This window comes from Delphinapterus leucas, chromosome 8, assembly GCF_059928025.1.
Source record: "Delphinapterus leucas isolate spDelLeu-1000000601 "Yukka" chromosome 8, BTC_Dleu_Yukka2, whole genome shotgun sequence".
NCBI lineage: Eukaryota > Metazoa > Chordata > Mammalia > Artiodactyla > Monodontidae > Delphinapterus > Delphinapterus leucas.
Window position 1 is genome coordinate 53522342 of NC_143136.1, and position 20507 is coordinate 53542848.

Genomic DNA, 20507 nt, shown 5'->3' on the forward strand with positions numbered 1-20507 from the left:
AATGCTCTCTGAACACTCAAGCAATAACATACGGCCTGTGTGATCATCTTCACTGGTTGATAAACTGTTAAACCACTGTGGGTTGCAGTGAACTGAGAATTATCTTCTTGGAATGAGATGCATTTATATCCCTTGCTCATTCATATTTTCTAAACCTACTTTTTTCTTTTAGAAATTCTTGATGAAGGAGATAGTGACTCAAACACAGACCAAGATGCTGGGAGTAGTGAAGAGGAGGAGGAAGAAGAGGAGGAAGAGGGAGAAGAAGATGAAGAAGGTAAAAGTATAGCTTATTCAAATGAAACTGTAAAATACTCCCAAGGTAATCTGCTGTACTCCTCTAAAACAGTGGCTCTTAACCTGTGGAGGGTTGCAAGCGATGCTGCTGGCACCTAATGGGTGAAGGCTGGAGATGCTGTGAAACATCCTGTGAGTCATGAGACTGCCCCCCACAGCAAAGTATCAGTATTGGCAAGGTTGGAAGACCCTGCTCGGAAAGTATTAAACAAGGAAATTCATTTTTTAATATCAACATAATTTTAACTTGACATTTTATGACTTTGATTATAAACTCTGAAAAGGGTACATTCATGTTGAGGGCATGTGATTTATGTTACCCTGACATGAATGTAACAGATGAGAGTGACTAGATATTTGCTCTTTATGTTGGAAAAATAGAGTGGAGAGGCCCAAAGTTATATTTGAACAGAAGCAGGCATGATGTTCTTCCTCTTCAGCTTTGATTATATTATTTCACAGGAAAATAAGCTCAGAACTTTACTTTGGTTAAGTCTCAGTTAAAACATCAGAACATACCCTGGTCAATATTTACTTACGTTACATATTTGAAAATATTAAAAGTATATCTTTCCCTTTTAGGGCGTAATGTTCTGTCTTAGAGTATAGTAGCTCTTCTACAACATAGTTTATAAAAATGAGTTTGATTTTTTCCAATGTCTTCCTCATTTAAAACATCTCCTAACCATGTACTACATTTATTTAACTTTAGCATTTCTTTGTTTTAATGTGAAAATACTATTCAAATAAAAACTATTAAATGTTTATAAGGAAAGTTTTCATGCATTAGGTAAGAGAAAATTTTAACAAATATTCATATTACTGTTGGACCCATTAAACCTGTCATGATGATCCAGTGTTCTCTGAAACTGAATTTCTACCCATAAGTTACAGTTCTTTCAAATTATCAAGGTAACGGTTTGTAAATATGGAAATAATGTTTTACCAAACAACAGCATGAGTGCAGCCTTTTATAATGTCTAAATGAGCAGGTGACACAGAAACAAAAATAGTTTTCCTGGCTTGGTTCTGGACTTCTTTGAGGTGAATAAACTTATTAAAATACTCTAAGATATGGCAAAAGACTAGAAATAGTTACTTTGAATTCTGTAAATACTAACTTATACTGTAGAAGAGAGTGTTATTATTATTAAACTCATAGATTCTAAATAGGTTATGAAAATATTATACAGGGATACATTTTCAGTTCACATTTGTGTAGTTTTATAATTTTGTTATGTTTAATTTCAGGACAAACGGTGACTATTCATGACAAAACAGAAATTAATCTAGTCTCATTTCGTCGTACAATTTATCTTGCTATTCAGTCAAGGTAAGATACTGTAGATCAGTTCATCCTTATTTTTGACAGGGGATGGGCAAGCAGATGGGATTTTTAGAATCTGTTAACAGAAAACTAGATACTGTTGCAGGGAGTCTCAAACTACTTGCCTCTACCCCCATCCCAAGCCCCAGTTAATAGATTCCTACTGTTGGTTCTTCACTTCAAGAGCAAATTGTCTTTACTTACCTGTTGCGTAATTAAATGTTTTTCTTTTTAAAGCTATGTCATTTCTTATGTTTAAATATCACTAATAACCTGAAAACAATTCTACATTACAGAGTTAGCACAGTGTTTAATTGTGTAGTGGAAGTTTAATGTTTTATTTTTTTTTTATTTGGTTTCTAACTCAGGCTCTAAGCAGAGAAACACTGTTATGATGACATTTGGACACTTGTTGTGCAAATTGAAATGAATATGAACGGAAGTAGGAATTAGGAAGGTTTTAAGGACCCTTTGAAGTAATGTTAAGCAAGAACTACTATGATGTCATGAAAACAACCTATTCCCTTTGAAGGCAGTGACTTTGGTTTTAAAGAGAAATAAATGAAAATATTAAATGCTTAGTACATCTGTTGTTTCGAATGGTAATCAGCCTATTGATTTAGTGGGCACCGTGTATATTTTACAGGGGAGAAGGAATATTTTCTCTGTTTTGTTTTGTTACTAGGTTTTGTATATTTCCATTTAGTATGATGTAATAGCAAAAATGATTCATAAGTAGGAGTCGTCTTGTTTTCAGTCTGTCTGAAAACTTTTTGGCTTAGATTCGTCTTCAAAAAGAGAAATGTTAAACAGCAAAACATTGCTAAGAATTTTTTTTGCTTTACCCTTACATGTTTCTTTGCCTTTCACATGAAAGGAAAACCTATTAAATGTTTTTTTATACAAACTTAAAAGTGAGAAATTTTTGTTTTAAGTAGCTATTCTTAGAGTTTGACGTTTTATTTGTTTGTCCTTTTTTTTAGAAATTCAATAGTAATCAGTTGTAAAGAGCAGATTCACTGCTTTAATATTGCTATTAACTCTAACTTTGAAGAGTCACAGTGGAGCTCTTTGAATTATTATTTAAAAGAAACTTTGTTTTTTAAGCGATCTAACCTTGATAACCTCTGAATCACACAAAAAGATTTGAAAAACTAAAACATTAGACAAGTGACAGCCACTATTATATAGCGGCACCAATTCTAGTAACAGTACAATAAGTACTGTCTTATGTGTTATTTGTTAAGAGTCTCAGCCCCTAAATGCCTAGTAAAAATAATTTTAGGAAGTAAACACAACTTTGATAAAAAGGTGTTTAAAGGACTTGGTTGGGAGACTCATGTAATGGGATTATAAAATGTAAAAAAGTTACGAAACAAATATTATTCTAGATGAATAAGTAATGTTGGTCATTAAAACAGCTAAAGTGGTTTACTTTATCTTTTTAAAGCAACAGTACTTAGTAGTAATGATGAGTTCAGTTAGATACACAGAAAGATTACTGGTGGAAATTTAAATTGGTGCATTCTTTATAGAAAGCCTTTTGGCAGTATGAATCAGTGGCTTAGTTTGATTGCCATTTGACCCTTCTTTTTCATTGTTTCTTAAAGAAATACATATTGATAGAGAATTATACACAGAATTGTTCAAAGCAAAAAGAGAGGGGGAGAGAGAGAGAGAGAATCTTATTGCCCAGTATGAATAATCAAAATGTTCAATTTATACCACCATTGAAAATTAGGTTAATGGAGCATTGGTACTGATGTAGGCAAGTGGTCTGATTTATTGTTAGGTGGGGATAAAAACTAATAATATAGACTATATAATACCATGCTGGTAGCATTATCTTAAGTATACAAATAGGAAGGCAGATTCTAGAAATAATACATTAACATAACACCAGTGGTTATCTTGAGAGGAGGTTGGATTATTTATATAAACTGTTCACTTTTGGAAATCTTCTGAACAAAACCAAGTTCTGGCAACTGAGCTATTTGGGGATTTTATTTTTTTACTTTCTTTCCTTTTAGACTTGTTGACTGACCTCAACAGTACTCTGATCTTAATGTTCTGGCTCCTTAAGCAGTCTTCTTTTATTTATGGAAACATAAAACAACACAACTAGCTTTGCTATTAAAAATTAGACTTTCCTGGTTGTTCTTGCTTTTAAGTGATGTTGAAGCTGTAGCATCAGAGGGAGGTGGGACTTTAATGTCCTCAACAATTTGAAGTTTCTTAAATTGGAGACATCAACAAACCATTTGTAAGCACGGCTTGAAAACTGGCATCATGTAAAGTCTTTTTTCTTTCCCCTTCCCTCAGTCACTGTTAATTTGTGTTAAACCTGGAATTCATTTGGTTTAAAATATCAAGCAAATTTAATTCATTTAATATTTACATTTAGTGCAGCTTCAAAACAGTCATGGTAAGTAGTCACCAAATACTTCTAAAGTAAAACAGGAACAAGGGAAATAGACTGTCATACCTTCTCCCTTATTCTTCACTTACTAGATAAAAGGAAAGTTGTAAAAATTTCCATGACCTACTTGACTTGTTTTTCAGAAATTACAGGATTTTCTTCCTGAGTACTAATTCTTTTTTTTTTTTTGAATAAAAACTAGAAAATATCACATCTTTTAAAATACTTTTTGGTATTGCTATATTATTGAAATTTATCAACTCCAGTCAACTATTTTAATCTTAGGGCTAGATATTGTTTAATATTATCTGTTGTGAAAGCTCTTTCTTGATAGCTTTCTTTTTTCTTTTTAGTTTTTTTGAAATTCCATTCTACCATCTTGAATTATTACCCCTTTTGTGGTTATGAAACCCAATCAGTAACAGAAGCTGAGGAATAGAGATGAAGTATAAAACTAAATTCATAATTATATTTCAGTGGGTGATTATTTTACACTGCTGTTATCAAAAGATATTAGCATTATTCCTGAATCAAGTTCACACTGAGTTTGATAATTCTCTTAAGTGAAGCATATTGAAGATATTTTTCATGCAATTTATATAAGTGTTGTATAAAAACAGTTTTTTCTTTGTAAGTGATTTTGGTTATATACTGTTTTTATACTTAGTTTTTATATAATGTACAATAGAAGCCCTGTGTTTGGGTATGAATCAAGATAACTTGTAAAGGTGGTGATTAAGCACTGGATGTCATGCTGGGCTCCTGGAACATCTTCTACCTCTTCCTGACTTGGATCAGGAGAGGTGGAAATATTTAGCAGTGTAATAAAAATTTGCTTGCTTTCTGTGTCTATGGATTTGCACATTCTGGACATTGTATATAAATGGAATTATACTGTACGTGGTCTTTATGTCTGACTTCTTTCACTTAGCATAAGTCAAAGTCCATCCATTTTATACTGTAGTATGTATCAGTACTTCATTCCTTGCAGAGTTAAGAACTATGTCTTTTTTATATATACAATACAGTAATATGAAATTATAGTAAAAAAATATTTAAAACAATTATTAAAGTAAGATTTTTATATATGAAAGAGTGCTACAGTTTAAATATGCTGCAGGTTTTTAACCTAATTATTGTGACCATTTTATCTCTACAGTTTAGATTTTGAAGAGTGTGCTCACAAATTGCTGAAAATGGAGTTTCCTGAGGGTCAAACAGTAAGTTAATACTTTTTTTTCTATTAGGAAATATATACTGGTTATAAAAATGGTTAAGACAGTTAATAGGTTTCATGAATTGAAACAGTAACTCAGTACTGAATACTCATTTTTTTAAATGTAGGTTTTCTAAAATTTTAAAGTAACTCAAAACTTAGGAGTTCCGAGGTGCTTCATATATGCTACTCATTCCAGTGACTTAAATTGGCTGTTTGATTTGGCTTTGGGAAAAGGAGGAAGTCTCTCTGAACCACCACACTTTACACAAATTTCTGAGTGGTTGCCTATAAATCAAATGGTGGCTTAAATACAATAGGAAGTTTGTTCTCTAATGAATTACCTGGTTCGTCTACTTTATGCACTAAAACATTCTTTTGTCATAGAAGTTGTGAAGATCACCATACATGTTGTTACATTACTTTAATTGCATACAGAAGAATCTGTACCATTTTTTTCATGCATTAATTCATTTAACAAAATGTATTCAGCATATTGTATGTCAGGCACTCTGCAAGGTGTCAGGGATTCAGCTGGCCATAAAGTACATTTTAGCCCCCTCTTAGCCCATTAGTCTTATAACTAGTTAGTAAACGTCAGTATTCAAAGCATCATAGAACCCTAATACCAAGGATAATAAAGACTAGATGGGTGTTGTTTTCTAGTTGTATTCTTATGTATATTATTCCCTGTCCATCTGGATTTTAGATCCTTGGAACCTGAGCCAAGGCTTTCAAGGTTTTGTTTTTCACACCTTCCTTTACATGTAGTAGACAGGTGCAGAGTGAATGTATCAGCTCTACTAGGCTGTTTGGTTTCTAGTTCTTCTAAAAGATCTTCTTGACTATCTGAGCTAAGTTAACGTTAAGTGGAAGTCCTTTGTCTTAAGGCTTTAAATATGTTCTGTTACAGGGATGGGCACACTGTGGCCCAGGCTCACTGCCCATTTTTGTAAATAAAGTTTTATTGGAGTGCAGCTGTGCCCATTGGTTGATGTATTGTGTATGGCTGCTTTTGCCCTATAGCAGCAGAATTGACTAGTTGCAACAGAGACTATATGGCCACTAAAGCCTAAAATATTTACTGTCTGGCCTTTTTTTTTTTTTGGCGGTACGCGGTCCTCTCACTGTTGTGGCCTCTCCCGTTGCGGAGCACAGGCTCTGGACATGCAGGCTCAGCGGCCATGGCTCACGGGCCTAGCCGCTCCGCGGCATGTGGGATTTTCCCGGACCGGGGCACGAACCCATGTCCCCTGCATCGGCAGGCGGACTCTCAACCACTGCACCACCAGAGAAGCCCTACTGTCTGGCTTTTTACAGAAAAAGTTTCCCAGCCTTTGTTCAAGAATATAGATTAGTTCTTGAAATGCCATGGTATGGAATTTTGAAACGAGATTATTCTTTTCAAATTTAAAAAATTATTTTTTCCCTCTTATAGTTTATTGGTATATTAATAATAGTGTACCTATTTGTATTATGGTTCACTTGATGTGTTGTCATTGGAAGGGAATAAATTAGTGAATTAACCTTTAAAATTATAATTGAAACTGAAGTTATAGTATGATCTTGTCACATTATTTGAGGAATACAATTAAGTCATTATAAATTTTATTAATATTAATCCAGAGGATAGTTGTTCTAGAACTTAACTTCAACATATTTTGATAACATTTGGAAGAGTGTCTTAGTGCATCTATTTTCGTGCACTCAAAAGACTCTCCTAAAATCACTATGATATTTAATTAAAATGTTAAAATATTTAATTATTTTATGCCACAGGGAATAACTGTTGTAATTGCACTTAGTCTAAGGAAGAAAGTAATTTGTTTTTCAGGTAGTGCTGACTTTATTAGCAATGCTATCAGCATATTACCATGTTATATTGTTTAAAACCTGATTACCTGTTAGGTTATTGTAAAATACAGTGTTGGTAGAAGAAGTTGAAAATGTATTTTAATATATCAAATTAACATTATATGGCAGAACTCAGAAAAGCCTCATTTAAGTTTTTAGTACTATATTAAATTTTGACAAGTACATCTCTTCAGAACTTAGACATTTATAAACATTTTAATTGACGCAACTCGTGACTAATTTTTTAAAAAATTATAATAATCTAGTTATATAATTACATCTAAAAATAATCTTATATTGTGAAGGGAGGCCTTTGAGTAGATAGTTTTATAAGTGAATTATCAGCTTCTAGAACAGCACTGTCCAATAGAACTTTCTGCAGTGATGAAAATATTCATATTCTGCACTGTTTAGTACAGTGGCCACTATACTCGTCACGTGTCGCTTTTGAGTACTTAAAGTGTGACTGAGAAACTAAAATTTGATGTAATGTTAAGCAATTTAAATTTAAATAGCTATGTGTTGCTAGGGCCTACCATACTGGACAGCACAGTTTTAGAGTGTCTGTTCTGTGCTTCTTCAGGGTCCCCTTGCTTCCTCTTGCACATAGATATTTGCAGTAAATGCATATTAACCTCATTTTTAAAATAATTTACAATAATTGCTTAGGTTGTATCTTAGTAATTATTATATCAAGTGACAAAATGTTACAAAATGTTATCAAGTGAAAAAGTGTCAAAATTCTTAATTGAAGATACAAAGGTAAAATTAAATAAAAGTAAAAATGAACTGAAATGTATACATTATATTTTATAGGCTTGGTTTCTGTTTATGGAAAGCAAACACATTGCAGTTACTGTATTTAAAAAAACTAATTTTAAACTTTCTGATAAGAAATGTTTTGTTGAGAAATATATTTAGTTAATTCTACAGCAGTGCTCAGGGTTAGGGGTAGGGTTATGCCTTTTTTCATTTTGTCTCCATTGATTTGTCCACATTTCCTGAGTTTCTTCCTTATGAAATTTCTATAATCAACACATATTTCATTAAGGTTATTTCAGGAATTAGTAAATAATATTTATTTGTTATAAGTCATTTGTGATGATGGTATTTCCTGATCCTGGATTTATTCTTGCATTTCTTAGTTCAACAGAATTTTCACAAAGGAGTTTTCAAGGCCCATAAATAACTGATTGGACAGTGTGTTATTATAGCAGTTATGAAATGATTCCATCTATTTATAGAGATTCATCTATTGACAGATCTATATGTATAACATTTATTTTGAGGCTAAAAAACTTAGCCACAAAGGTCTTTTTTTGTTGTTGCTCTTTTAAATATATTTTCTTCTTTATCAGCCAGAGGGTCATTTACATTAACATTGAAGCTGTGCCCATGTAGCTTCTGTAAAGACTCACCATGTTCTGCCTTCTCCATACTAACAAAATATATTCCTTCATAATTGGGTTTAAATCTTTGGAAGATGTATAACTGAATTGTTATATGTCATATTGGTGATCTATATTTAAAAGACTTCTGTGTAGAATCTTTTTAGAATACAGTATATTCAGTCTCTTTTTGATGTATCTGTTTCCTATACTAGGTTTTCATGAAGTGGTTCATACTTATATGAATTTAGAATTTTATAATCAATCTAATTAGCATAAATGACTATGGAATTTCTGTCAGGCAAACAGAAGACTTTAAAAACCTATAGGCTTGAATAGATTGAATTTTTTGTTTTGTCTTCACAACTAAAGTTCACAGAGTTTTGTGTTTTTAAAACCTTATTTAAAAATTCAGGCTGTCTCTATCATATTGATAAATTATCATATAGCATGGATTCACTGTGTTTTGAATCATTAATGTAATTGTTCTCCAAATAGAAAGAACTGTGCAACATGATACTTGACTGCTGTGCCCAACAAAGGACATATGAGAAATTTTTTGGCTTATTAGCTGGGGTGAGTTCCAACCTCATTTTTCTTGTTGGATTTTGATGAAATCACAAGGGTAATTCTTAACATGAGTATTGTGAATTAATGTGTCTGCTTTGTTGCCTGGCCTAATAACATATCTTTGCTGAAAGCAAATTGTTCTTCCCTTCCACAGGTTTCCCACTCTGCAGCTTCCTCCTTTCCCACTTCATTTTTGTAGTGCCTTAATATTACGTATTACTCTTCCAGAACTTTGAGAAATTCCACATGCTTTGTAAAATTTCCCAAAGAGGACAGTTAAATGCTGTCTTTTCAAAATTTCACAGCAGTTTCTGAAGTCAAGTACATGCTCAGGCAGCACAAATAAAGCATGAGCTAAAATAATTTTTTTAGTCCAAACTCAACCCACAGAGAAGTATATTTATCTTATACAAATGTGTGTGTCTGTGGTCAGCTACATGTATAACTTTGTTTTAGCATATAGATCCCAGGTAGATAGGGGTGATATATATTAACTTCTTTTTTGAGCATCCCATTATACAGCACAAGAAGATTGAGTGATATGATATACAAATATTTATTAACTTTTGATTGAATAAAATTAGTATTTAATATGCTCATAATGGTATTGACATTTTTATTTTTAATTTATTAGCGATTTTGCATGCTAAAAAAAGAATACATGGAATCCTTTGAAAGTATATTCAAAGAACAATATGATACCATCCATCGCTTGGAAACAAACAAATTGAGAAATGTTGCTAAGATGTTTGCTCACCTCTTATACACCGATTCACTTCCATGGAGCGTAAGTAGATAGGTCAATATTTGTACTTGTTTCCTAATCCCCTGTTATTATGAAATAGATATTAAGTATAGCATAGCCATACTTTTCCGATGTAGGAAATGTACTTTAAAATGAAATGTTGAGGGCTTCCCTGGTGGCGCAGTGGTTGAGAGTCCGCCTGCCGATGCAGGGGACACGGGTTCTTCGTGCCCCGGTCCAGGAAGATCCCACATGCCGCGGAGCGGCTAGGCCCATGAGCCATGGCCGCTGAGCCTGCGCGTCCGGAGCCTGTGCTCCGCAACGGGAGAGGCCACAACAGTGAGAGGCCCGCGTACCGCAAAAAAAAAAAAAAAGAAATGTGGAGCAAACTTTTACTATAATGGCAGTCTTTGAGGTTGTGTTCATATAACATGGGATCAAAAAACTAAGTAGGGACTCCCCTGGTGTTGCAGTGGTTAAGAATCCGCCTGCCAATGCAGGGGACACAGGTTCGATCCCTGGTCTAGGAAGGTCCCACATGCTGCTGAGCAGTCAAGCCTGTGCTCCACAGCTACTGAGCCCACACGCCACAACTGCTGAAGCCCGCACGCCTAGAGTCCATGCTCCGCAACAAAAGAAGCCACCTCAATGAGAAGCCCGCGCACCGCAATGAAGAGTAGCCCCCGCTCGCCACAACTAGAGAAAGCCCGCACACAAGAACGAAGACCCAATGCAGCCAAAAATAAATCAATTGATTAATTAATTATTTTAAAAAAAGAAAAGCTAAGTAAATAATGTGTGAGTGTAAGAAATACCATCCTGGATGATATTAACAGTCCAAACATTACAGTTCTTTCTGATAGTGATGGCTAGGAGTGTTTTCAGAGAAAATGTAGATTTTCATCTTCTCTGTGTACACACGTGTGTGCACACTCATATTCACATACACCAATAGTCTGGTGGCATATGAGCCTCTGAGTTACTGCCTGTTTCCTGACGGAGTAACTGTCAGTAGTTCCTCTGGTAAGGACATAAGAGAAATGACTGTTCTGGCAAGATGTATTTTTCTTAGCAGGCATTGAAGTTGGGTAAGTGATAGGGAGGAAGTTCTGTAGTCATAGTTAGAACAAGGAAAGATACTCTCGATGGGGAAATGTACACTGGGTTGGAATTTGAACTGCATTCATTAAGCTGGCACTTAATTGTACAATTACTGTTCATTCAACAGCCATTTGTTTAGTCACCAACTCTGTGCCCAGAAAGAGACACTGGGCATCCAAAATGAATTGTATATGGTCCCTGCTTTCAAGAAGCTTAGTACCATAAAACAGAAGAGGTAAGATGCCCAAGGTAGTAATGCAAAATACAAAGTAGTAGGTTAGGCTGAAGGAACTGAAAAATCGGAAAGAAATTATATCCAAGATGGAAGAAAAAAGAGAATCATATTGTAGAATACCACAACCCAGTGGTGGAATGAAGCAGCATCATTGAGCTTATAAATGTTGGATAGAGTTTTGTAATATTTTAAGTACTAAGTGTGTCCAGCTACTTTAATAGGCATTTATAAGCTAACCCAGCAGGCTAATCGTAACTTTTACTTTGTTTTTACTCCCTTCTCTGGGAAAATGAAATCAAAGTTTTAAACAATTGAAATAAGTGAGCTCCTGGAACACATCCCTAAAAAACTGGAGGTTGCTTTTATTTTTATTTACCCTAAAATTTCTCTCTGTGAGCTTCAGTAAGCCCAATCTTAACTATTCAGAACAAGCCATCACTCTTCGTCTTTACTCGTCTTGTGTACTCTAGTCCTGGACAAAACTGTAGCTTGATGCTTTAAGTGGCATTTTGCCCCAAACCCTCCTACACCCATATTTTGATGAGTGAGTTTTAGGAGCTAATAATCTTAGCATTATATGCTCAAGACAATATTCCTTCCTGCTATAAAAAGCACATTACTCAGGAAAGAGAATGAACTGTATTTCTGTAGCATCTTAACATTTTGGAAATTTGTATAGAGAAGCAGTCTTAAACTTTCCCAAGTAATAATGCGTATCAGCATAAGGGAAGATATTTAGAGATAATTCTAACTGCAGATGAGAGCAAATCATTAATTTCAAGGGACATTATAAGTTACAGATATTGGTCACTTTGTCTCATCTTTTGAACACCAAGATAAAATTATCGTTTTCTAATTTTACTTTTCAGGTTCTTGAATGCATAAAACTGAGTGAAGAAACCACTACATCATCCAGTAGAATTTTTGTGAAAATATTTTTCCAAGAACTGTGTGAATATATGGGTCTTCCTAAACTTAATGGAAGATTAAAGGATGAGTAAGTTTATTATTAAGCACTCTTTATTCTTACTGCCCTCGGAGATTTTCCCCTACTTTAGCAGCCGTAAGTTCACCTTTAGTTGTAAAAATACAAGTTAAGTCCTTAGGACATTCTCTATCCGTTACACTGTTCTGACTCTGATGCTCTGTGTGGCACAGGACAACGTGAAACTTTTAACGATCGATTAGTTCAGGTAGAGAAAATGCAGAATTAACGCCTCTTTTAGTTTAGTTAGAACATACAAAATTTTTTTTGCATGCTCACTGGAGTTTCCCAGTAATGAGTTTTTGTAGTTTTATTTTCATTTTTACCCTAATATTGAGCCAAAGAATGATAATTTTTTTATTATCAGTGGATGATTGTGAACATATACCAGTGAATATCAGCCCTGTAACTGTTGAAATTATTACACTGAACTAGGGCTTTGTTCCAGGACTATTATGGAATCCCTGTCCCAGCTTCCTTACTTCCTATGTATTCTGATTGCCCATTGCCATGCACATTGGCTTCTACTCCATTCACACTCCTGAAATCCTTTCAGATTTTTTTCAGTGACCACCTGCCGAGTCCCGCAGTCTTTCTCAGTCCTCATGCCTCATGACCTCGTGGTCTCGCTTACACCGTTGACCACTTGCTCATGAGCTCACTTTCTTATTCTGCCTTGCTCCCCCCAACCTCTCTCTCCTCTTCAGCCTGCCTCTCCGGTGTTCACTAAAGGTCTGTCCTGGATTCTGCATGCTCTGGGCGGATCCATCCACTTCTCTTAGCTTCGTATACTTACTTATTGGTCCTTACCTACTTTGCCAGGCTCACGTACTCCCTCCCCAGCAAGCCGCACTGCGGCTGCACTGCACCAAAGCTGCGCAGCTGGTTAAGCAAGTCCGGCTCATTCATGCCTCCTTACCTCTGTTTCCAGAGCTGGGAATTCCTTCTCTTGTTCTATCCAGCAAACTCGTATTAATCGTTCCTCTTACATTAAGTTACCTTTTTCTATGAAGAATGGTTTTTCCTAACTCTGCAGCTTAGTGCATTGAATGTAGCACTCAAAACCACATGCCCCGGGCTTCCCTGGTGGCGCAGTGGTTGAGAGTCCGCCTGCCGATGCAGGGGACGCGGGTTCGTTCCCCCGTCCGGGAAGATCCCACATGCCGCGGAGTGGCTGGGCCTGTGAGCCATGGCTGCTGAGCCTGCGCGTCCGGAGCCTGTGCCCTGCAACGGGAGAGGCCACAACAGTGAGAGGCCCGCGTAACGCAAAAAAAAAAAAAAAAAAAAACACATGTCCAAAACCACATTATATTGTTAATGTTTCTCTATTTTTCCCCCTGCCTAGAAACAGTGATTCCTACAGTCTTCATCCTTGATTTCTCTTTTGTTGACTGCTCTTCCCCTCCTCCAGTACCTTCCACAGTGCTGTGTATACAGGCGTGTTTGCATGTACAACAGAGGAGGCTTGTTTGGTTTTGTTTTTTACTTTTCTGTACATACACTCACATATAATAAATATACATATGTATATGTAGGTTTATATGTGTTATATACGTATATCTATTCTGAGTGTTGGGTGTGTATAAGAAAGTTTTTTAAAAACCTCCTCTTGTATAATTCTAGAAATCAATTTAATTTTTTTTTTTTTGACTGCTCCTCATGGCTTGTGGGATCTTAGTTCCCCAACCAGGGCCCATGACAGTGAAAGCACTGACTGCTAACCACTGGACTGCCAGGGAAATCCCTAGAAATTAATTTTAGTAAATTATGACTTGACCCTACTCATTTAGATAGCATGCAGCCTGACCAGATAAATGATTTTTAAATCACTTGCTTGTATTTCATTTACTAATTTAATATATAGAAAATCTGAAAAATGACTATATAAGGATTTTGCCTTTTTATATTTAAGCAGTCTGTCCTCTTTTGTTCATTTTTCTTTTTCCGTTTTAGAACTCTGCAGCCATTCTTTGAAGGATTATTACCCCGAGATAACCCAAGAAACACTCGATTTGCCATCAACTTCTTTACTTCTATAGGTCTTGGAGGTTTAACGTAAGAATTATTATCAGAATTTTATTCAATTTACAGAATTATTTCACAGTTGCCTTCAAGGCAGAATCTAACAGAGATTATGTTTCTTATTAGGGATGAATTGCGTGAGCATCTCAAAAATATACCAAAGGTCATCGTGGCACAAAAACCAGATGTTGAGCCAAATAAATCCCCCGCCTCCTCTTCCTCCCCTGAGTCCTCCTCCTCTGAGTCTGACTCCTCTGCCTCTGATTCGGACAGCAGCGACAGCAGTTCAGAGTCTTCTAGTGGAGAAAGCGCTTCTTCATCCGCCAGTAGTCAGAGCTCAGCCTCAGGTACTGAAACTGATGTATAGTTGATCGTGCTCTTTTCTAACAAGTGTATTGCTGGTGGTGTTTACAAGGGAAGAGAATAATTTGATTGCTTATTTATTTTAGAGTTCAGTTGTTTAAAAAACACAGTTAATAATATAAATGATCATCTATCACTGTTGCAGTCTATACTGAATTCAGCATTTATAATGCTAAGATTATCTTTTGGAATCCTCTTCAACGAAATGAAGATATTCCATTGGCAAATATTTATTTGAGTGCTGACTGAAATGCCATTCATAATGTCTGTAATCTACTTTACAGGAGCTTTCCTGATGGTTATATTTTAAAGAAAATTTAATTTTTTACTTTTAATAGTGAAGCTTTATATTAGTAATTGACGCATACCACACATTCAGTGCACACATTTTAAGTGAACAGCTGTATAAATTTTCATAAACAGACCACATCCGTGTGGCCAGGACCCAGAACAAGGACGACCAGTACCCCAGAAATCTTCCTTTTTCCCTCTTGTACTTACTACCACTCCTCCCATCCACTGCCTCATGGCAGCTCCTGTTCTGATTTGTAATTCTATAAATTAGTTTTGCCTGCTTTAAACTTTAGAATTATATATTATGAACTTCTTTATGTTTGGTTTATCTTTCAACTTTATGTTTGTGAGATACGTCCATACTATTGCATTTAATTATAGTTCATTCATTCTCATTGCTGTATAGTTTTTCACTATGCAGATATTCTACAGTATATTTAACATTTGTCCTTTTTACTCAGCGGAAATTTAAATTTATAAGTAGTGTTGCCATGAATGCTCTCGTACATATCTTTTGGCGACATACGTATATATATATATATATATATATATATATATGCACATTTCTGTTGGATATGCACCTAGAGGTGGACTCACTGGGCTGTAGGGTGTGTGTAGATACTCCCAAACAGCCTTCCAAGTGGTTATTCTAGTTTACACTCCCACCAGCCATGTATGAGAGTTCCCATAGCTCCCATCTTCACTAACACTTTAACTGACTGTCTTTTTCATTTTAGCCATTTTGGTGGGTGTGTAATGGTACTGCATTGCGGCTTTAATTTTCATTTCCTTGATCAATAGTGAAGTTGAGCATCGTTTTCTGTATTATCTGCCATTTGGATATTTTCTTTTTGTTAAGTGGCTGTTCAGAATTTTTGCCTCCTCCCCCCCTTTTCATTAAGTTGGCTTTTCTGTTGATTTGTAAGTGCCTTTATGTATTTCAGATATGTATCTTTTGTCACATGTATGTATTGCAAGTAACTAGTCCTGTTCTTATCTCTCGAGCCCTGCAAGGCTGCCAGAGCTCTGCTGGTCTATGTCCCTCAGCAGCAGCCCTGAATCAGCAGATACTCACAGGGAGAGAGTGACATTACCTTACCTCTCTGTGGTTCTGCCTTCTCTTGAGTCTTGGGCCTTCTAGTCCTCATTTTTTTTTGCCAGCTCTCTGGTGTCTTTATTTTTTAGTTTTTATCTTGAACTAATTTTTGACTTATAAGAAAGTTGCAAAAATAGTACAGAGAATTTCCATATAGTCTTCACCCAACTTCCCCTAATGTTAGCATCTTCCATAGCTGTAGTTCACTTATCAAAACCAGGAGATTAACATCAGGAAAATACTATTCACCAAACAACAGGTCTTATTTGAATTTCACTAGTTTTCCCACTAATGTTCTTTTTCTTTTTCCAGGGCCCTCCTTGCCTTTAATTGTATTTCTCTTTAATCTTCTACAACCTGTGGTAGTTCTTCTCAGGCTTTCCTTGTTTTGAATGGCTTTGACCCTTTTTAAGTCCTCTGGTCACTTATTCTGCAGAATGTCCCGCAGTATGGAGATCTGTCTGATGTTTTCTCATGATTAGAATGAGGTTATTCATTTTTGGCCAGAATACCATAGAAACGATATGTTGTTCTTACTGTGCCTTATTGAGGAGTTGATAATACTGATATTGGTGACATTAAGTTTGACCACTTGGTTAAGGTGGTATCATTGGGCTTTTTCATGGAAACTGTTTTTCTTTATAAATTAATATCTTGTAGGGAGATAATTCAGTACTATGCAAATCTCTTCTTTCTCCTCTAACTTTCGGTCTTCTATTTTCACATCCATCTGTGGATCTTATCTGCAACACTTACTACTGTAGTGTTTGCCAAATGGTGGTTTTCTTGTTTGTCTCTTTTTTTCCACATTTGGTAATTGAACTTCTCCTGTAAGAAAGAGTTGTGTCCTCCTCCATTTATTTATTAATTCAACTATATATTTATATCAATGTGGACTCATGAATATTTATCTTATTCTATGGGTTAAAGTCCAATGCTATCATTTATTTTCTTGTTCCGATCATTTCAACTTTGGCAATTAGGAGTTCCTTCAAGTTGACTCCAGTGTTCTTTTGACATACTCCCATCCCTTTTTTTGAGCACTTCCTTATAGCATCTTAAGTTGCTCCAGATCTTTAGTTCCTTTCAAGAGAAGATGTTAAAATTTTATCTGGCATTTCTAGTTGTTTTCAGCAGCATTACTAGTCTTTCACAATTTTCTCTGTCCTCCTTGGGAAGGGGAAGTGCTATAGTAAAGGATTTTTTCAAATATGCCATTTTCTGAAAAGGTCTATGTTGTTTTCCCCAGGGCCAGTTCTGCTTCTTTCATCATAGTATCTTAGTTTGAATAAGAGATACTCTGATTGTCCAAAATGCATGTCATTTCTTGTATCTTTTAATGCGTATTTCAGAGAGGCAGCACTTTTCCCCACAGCCTTATTAGTAGGTTGGAAGGCTAGTCTTTACATGCTTGTTTCACTTCAAAGTGTTTTACATACTAAGTGGCATGCAGAATTAGGGGACTTTCAGTGTTTTATATTATTAGAGCAAGATTCCATTTGCTCACAGGAAATTTTATTCTTGAACTGAAATACACTAACATTGTTCATTTACCATTCACCTCTAAAGAATTTGTTATTTCATGGTATCTGTTTTGAGAACAGATGATAACACAGCATGAACTGCTGCAATAAGGAAGCTTGCTGATTCAGAATTAATTTGCCTCATCATACTGTTTCAGTAGAGAGCTTTCAGTTTTATCAGTAAAATATTAAATAGCATAAAAGCAATATGAACTTACCCCAAATTAGAAAATTTTAAAGCAAACACCAAAGAGAGAGAAGAGTGCATATTATTATAGGGCTCAGGTTTTAGTGTCAAGAAGCACCAAGAGTGGCATACACCAGGGTCAGAGAGACGTCGATTCTGCACGGAGCCAGATGGTTTCTGCTTGGGTAGCTGCAGCTCAGCTGAGCTGCTTGATAGGAACCAGAGAAATAGGTCCTTAGTGGCAAACCAACTGACTGTGCCGGCGTAGGCATTTGGCAGGAGAAACAGAGGCTGGTACACTGACGTTTGGGTGGAGGTAGGACAAGGGTAGGCAACTTTCCACCATATTTCCTTCTTTTTGTATGTATTCATATGAACTTGACAGAAACTGTGGTCATCTCAGTACCCTTGATTATGTACCCAAACTAAATAACACAGATATTGTGATTGAATGTGTTTTATAGTTTAAAATGGTAAGATATTTCATTGTAATTAATGCTTATATTTGTGATCATATCAATAAAATTAAAAGTTTCAAGGCCTTCTTAGAAGAGTTTTCTCAGAAATCAAGCCTTTGTGGCTCTCATAAAGCCTGTGATTATATCTCAATATAGCTTCTCTTTGCTAGTACAGTTAGTACTTCTCTGATAGCAGAACTATCATTTCTGTAGGCAGAGGTTTTCATTTGAAAAATACATATTCATATCATTACACAAACCCAGTCATCCCGCTCAGCCCACCTCTTAGGAAGTGATGTTGCTGGCATGTATGATCATTGCATTTTAATTATGTACGAGATCTGACATAATATTTCATATGACATAATGCATGTGGGCTAGAATTTATGTTTTGGATAAAATTTGTGAGTGGAAATGTACCACTTTAGTCATTTCATTAAAACTTTTACATTTGCTGTAGTTTACTTAAAGTTCTTGTTTACTCTTTTGAGTTAAGGGTCAAAGCAGTACTTCAGTTAATATATTGTATATTCTTAAAAATTACACTATTTGTATAATGTCCTGTCATCAGACTTTGCATTCAATCGATTTGGCTCTGCATCCAGTTTGTCTGAATTAGTAAACCTATAATGCATCAATAAGTGTGATTTTTCAGTTGTGAAATTAAGACTAAAATGAAAGCTAACTATATTTCATTTTACACATGCAGATAAAGATGTAAGAAAGAAGGGGCAAGGGAAACACAGAAGGAAAGAAGTAAATAAATTGATGAGGAAACAACACATGAATGATAGGAAACAAGAAGAAAGGAGACCAGAGCAACGGCACCAGGAAACGAGGACCGAGAGAGAAAGGAGGGCAGAGAAACCCAGAGACAGAGATTCAAAAGATCCCGTAACAAAGTACACTTCAGACAGAGGGCTTCCTTCTGAGCGAAACAGCTACAGCAGAGCCATGAAGGACAGAGACCAAGAAATGTACATGGATTTGGAACATAATCTTGGGGACCCCAGAAAGAAAAGAGGAGAGAGAAGAAATTCTTTCTCTGAAAATGAGCACAAATACAGAAATAAGGACAGTGAGAATTTTAGAAGAAAGGATAGGTCCAAGTCAAGAGAAAAGGATAAAAAACATTCAGCCTCTAGAAGTGATGAAGATAGGTATCAGAATGGTGCTGAGAGACGATGGGAAAAATCTAGCCGATACTCTGAACAATCCAGAGAATCAAAGAAAAATCAGGACTGGCGAAGAGAAAAGTCTCCAACAAAGCAAAAAAAATAATTCTGCAAAATTACAGAAACTGAACATGCCTTATATTCAGTTGAAACAAATTATTTTTTACATTGATTGACAAACTTTGTAGCTTGTATAAAGTACTGGTTTGTATTTGTACATTTAAAAAATGTTTTCGTTTAAAAAAATGTTTTGTAATTGATACGTCTCAAGGCCCTCCACATAAAATTATTTGAAAAGTTTCACCAGAGAGGGATGTAATTCTTGCCCATATTTTGTTAATAAAATGATCAAATGCTCATTGAATCAGTGATTGTTTTCCACTGACAAAATTTTTTTTCTGATAATAATGTTTCCAATTGTTTATAGAATTATTATAATAAATTGTTAGTGACTTTTTATTTGTAACTGAAGACCAAAATAGATGAACCATTTCAGGTTAACATTTTTGCTTTGTTAATGAGATGCTATGAACCTTTCTTAGGAGTCACGCTTTTTTTAAAGTAGAGGAATTATTTTAATTTTCATATTATGTCTTGAACAAAATAGGTATGTGTAGTTTTTTTCAGAAGTGTTTTGGTGAAGCTAGGTGTATGTTAGTCTTTAAACAGATACACAGCTATCTGATTTATAATTAGGACTTCTCTCAATAACATCTCTTTCTGGACTGTTAGATGAACGTTTAATTGAAATTCTTTGTGATTAGTGCTTTTTCTCAGCCTTGAAGTTATATCATTGTTGGTAAGTTAATATGTATTTAATTTTTAATTTGGATTAATAGATAACCAGAAAACATACAGTCATGAGAAATGTGGGCAAGACTAACTGTGAAATAATTCTAGTTTTTTTTATAAGAATTTTAAGGGTTTCTATCATTGTAACTCTCACCAGTTAATATGTGACTGTATTATTTTTACTTTTGAAATAAAATATTGCCTCTGAAATTTTAGATCTGCTGACAGACATTTAACCTTATTTACTAAATAGACTACTTGTACTTGTTCACCTTAAAAGTACATAAAATCCATTTTAGCCAGTATCCAGGTTCAAGAGTAATGGGACCACCATTTTAATGTTTCTCTTTGAGACGTACTCTGATTCAAAATGTCTTCTATTTTTGTTATTTAAAAACTTGAGTATAAGTAACAATAAAGTCCATGTCAGTAAAGAAATATTATGCTCTCCTCCTCCTCT

At 35.2% G+C, this 20507-nt stretch overlaps 1 protein-coding gene across 2 annotated transcripts in view; it reads left to right on the forward strand.

Moving 5' to 3' along the window:
- Window positions 1-20262, forward strand: part of CWC22 (CWC22 spliceosome associated protein) — a 63063-nt gene extending 42801 nt beyond the window's left edge. For both annotated transcript variants that reach the window (XM_089916617.1, XM_022570161.3), the window contains 9 exons: window positions 173-277; window positions 1549-1630; window positions 5203-5263; window positions 9000-9077; window positions 9706-9858; window positions 12022-12149; window positions 14091-14192; window positions 14286-14506; window positions 18790-20262. In XM_089916617.1, coding sequence (XP_089772743.1) covers window positions 173-277; window positions 1549-1630; window positions 5203-5263; window positions 9000-9077; window positions 9706-9858; window positions 12022-12149; window positions 14091-14192; window positions 14286-14506; window positions 18790-19361 — 1502 coding nt within the window. In that variant the 3' untranslated portion in view covers window positions 19362-20262. The remainder of the gene's footprint in view (window positions 1-172; window positions 278-1548; window positions 1631-5202; window positions 5264-8999; window positions 9078-9705; window positions 9859-12021; window positions 12150-14090; window positions 14193-14285; window positions 14507-18789) is intronic.
- The last annotated feature ends 245 nt before the right edge of the window (window positions 20263-20507 follow it).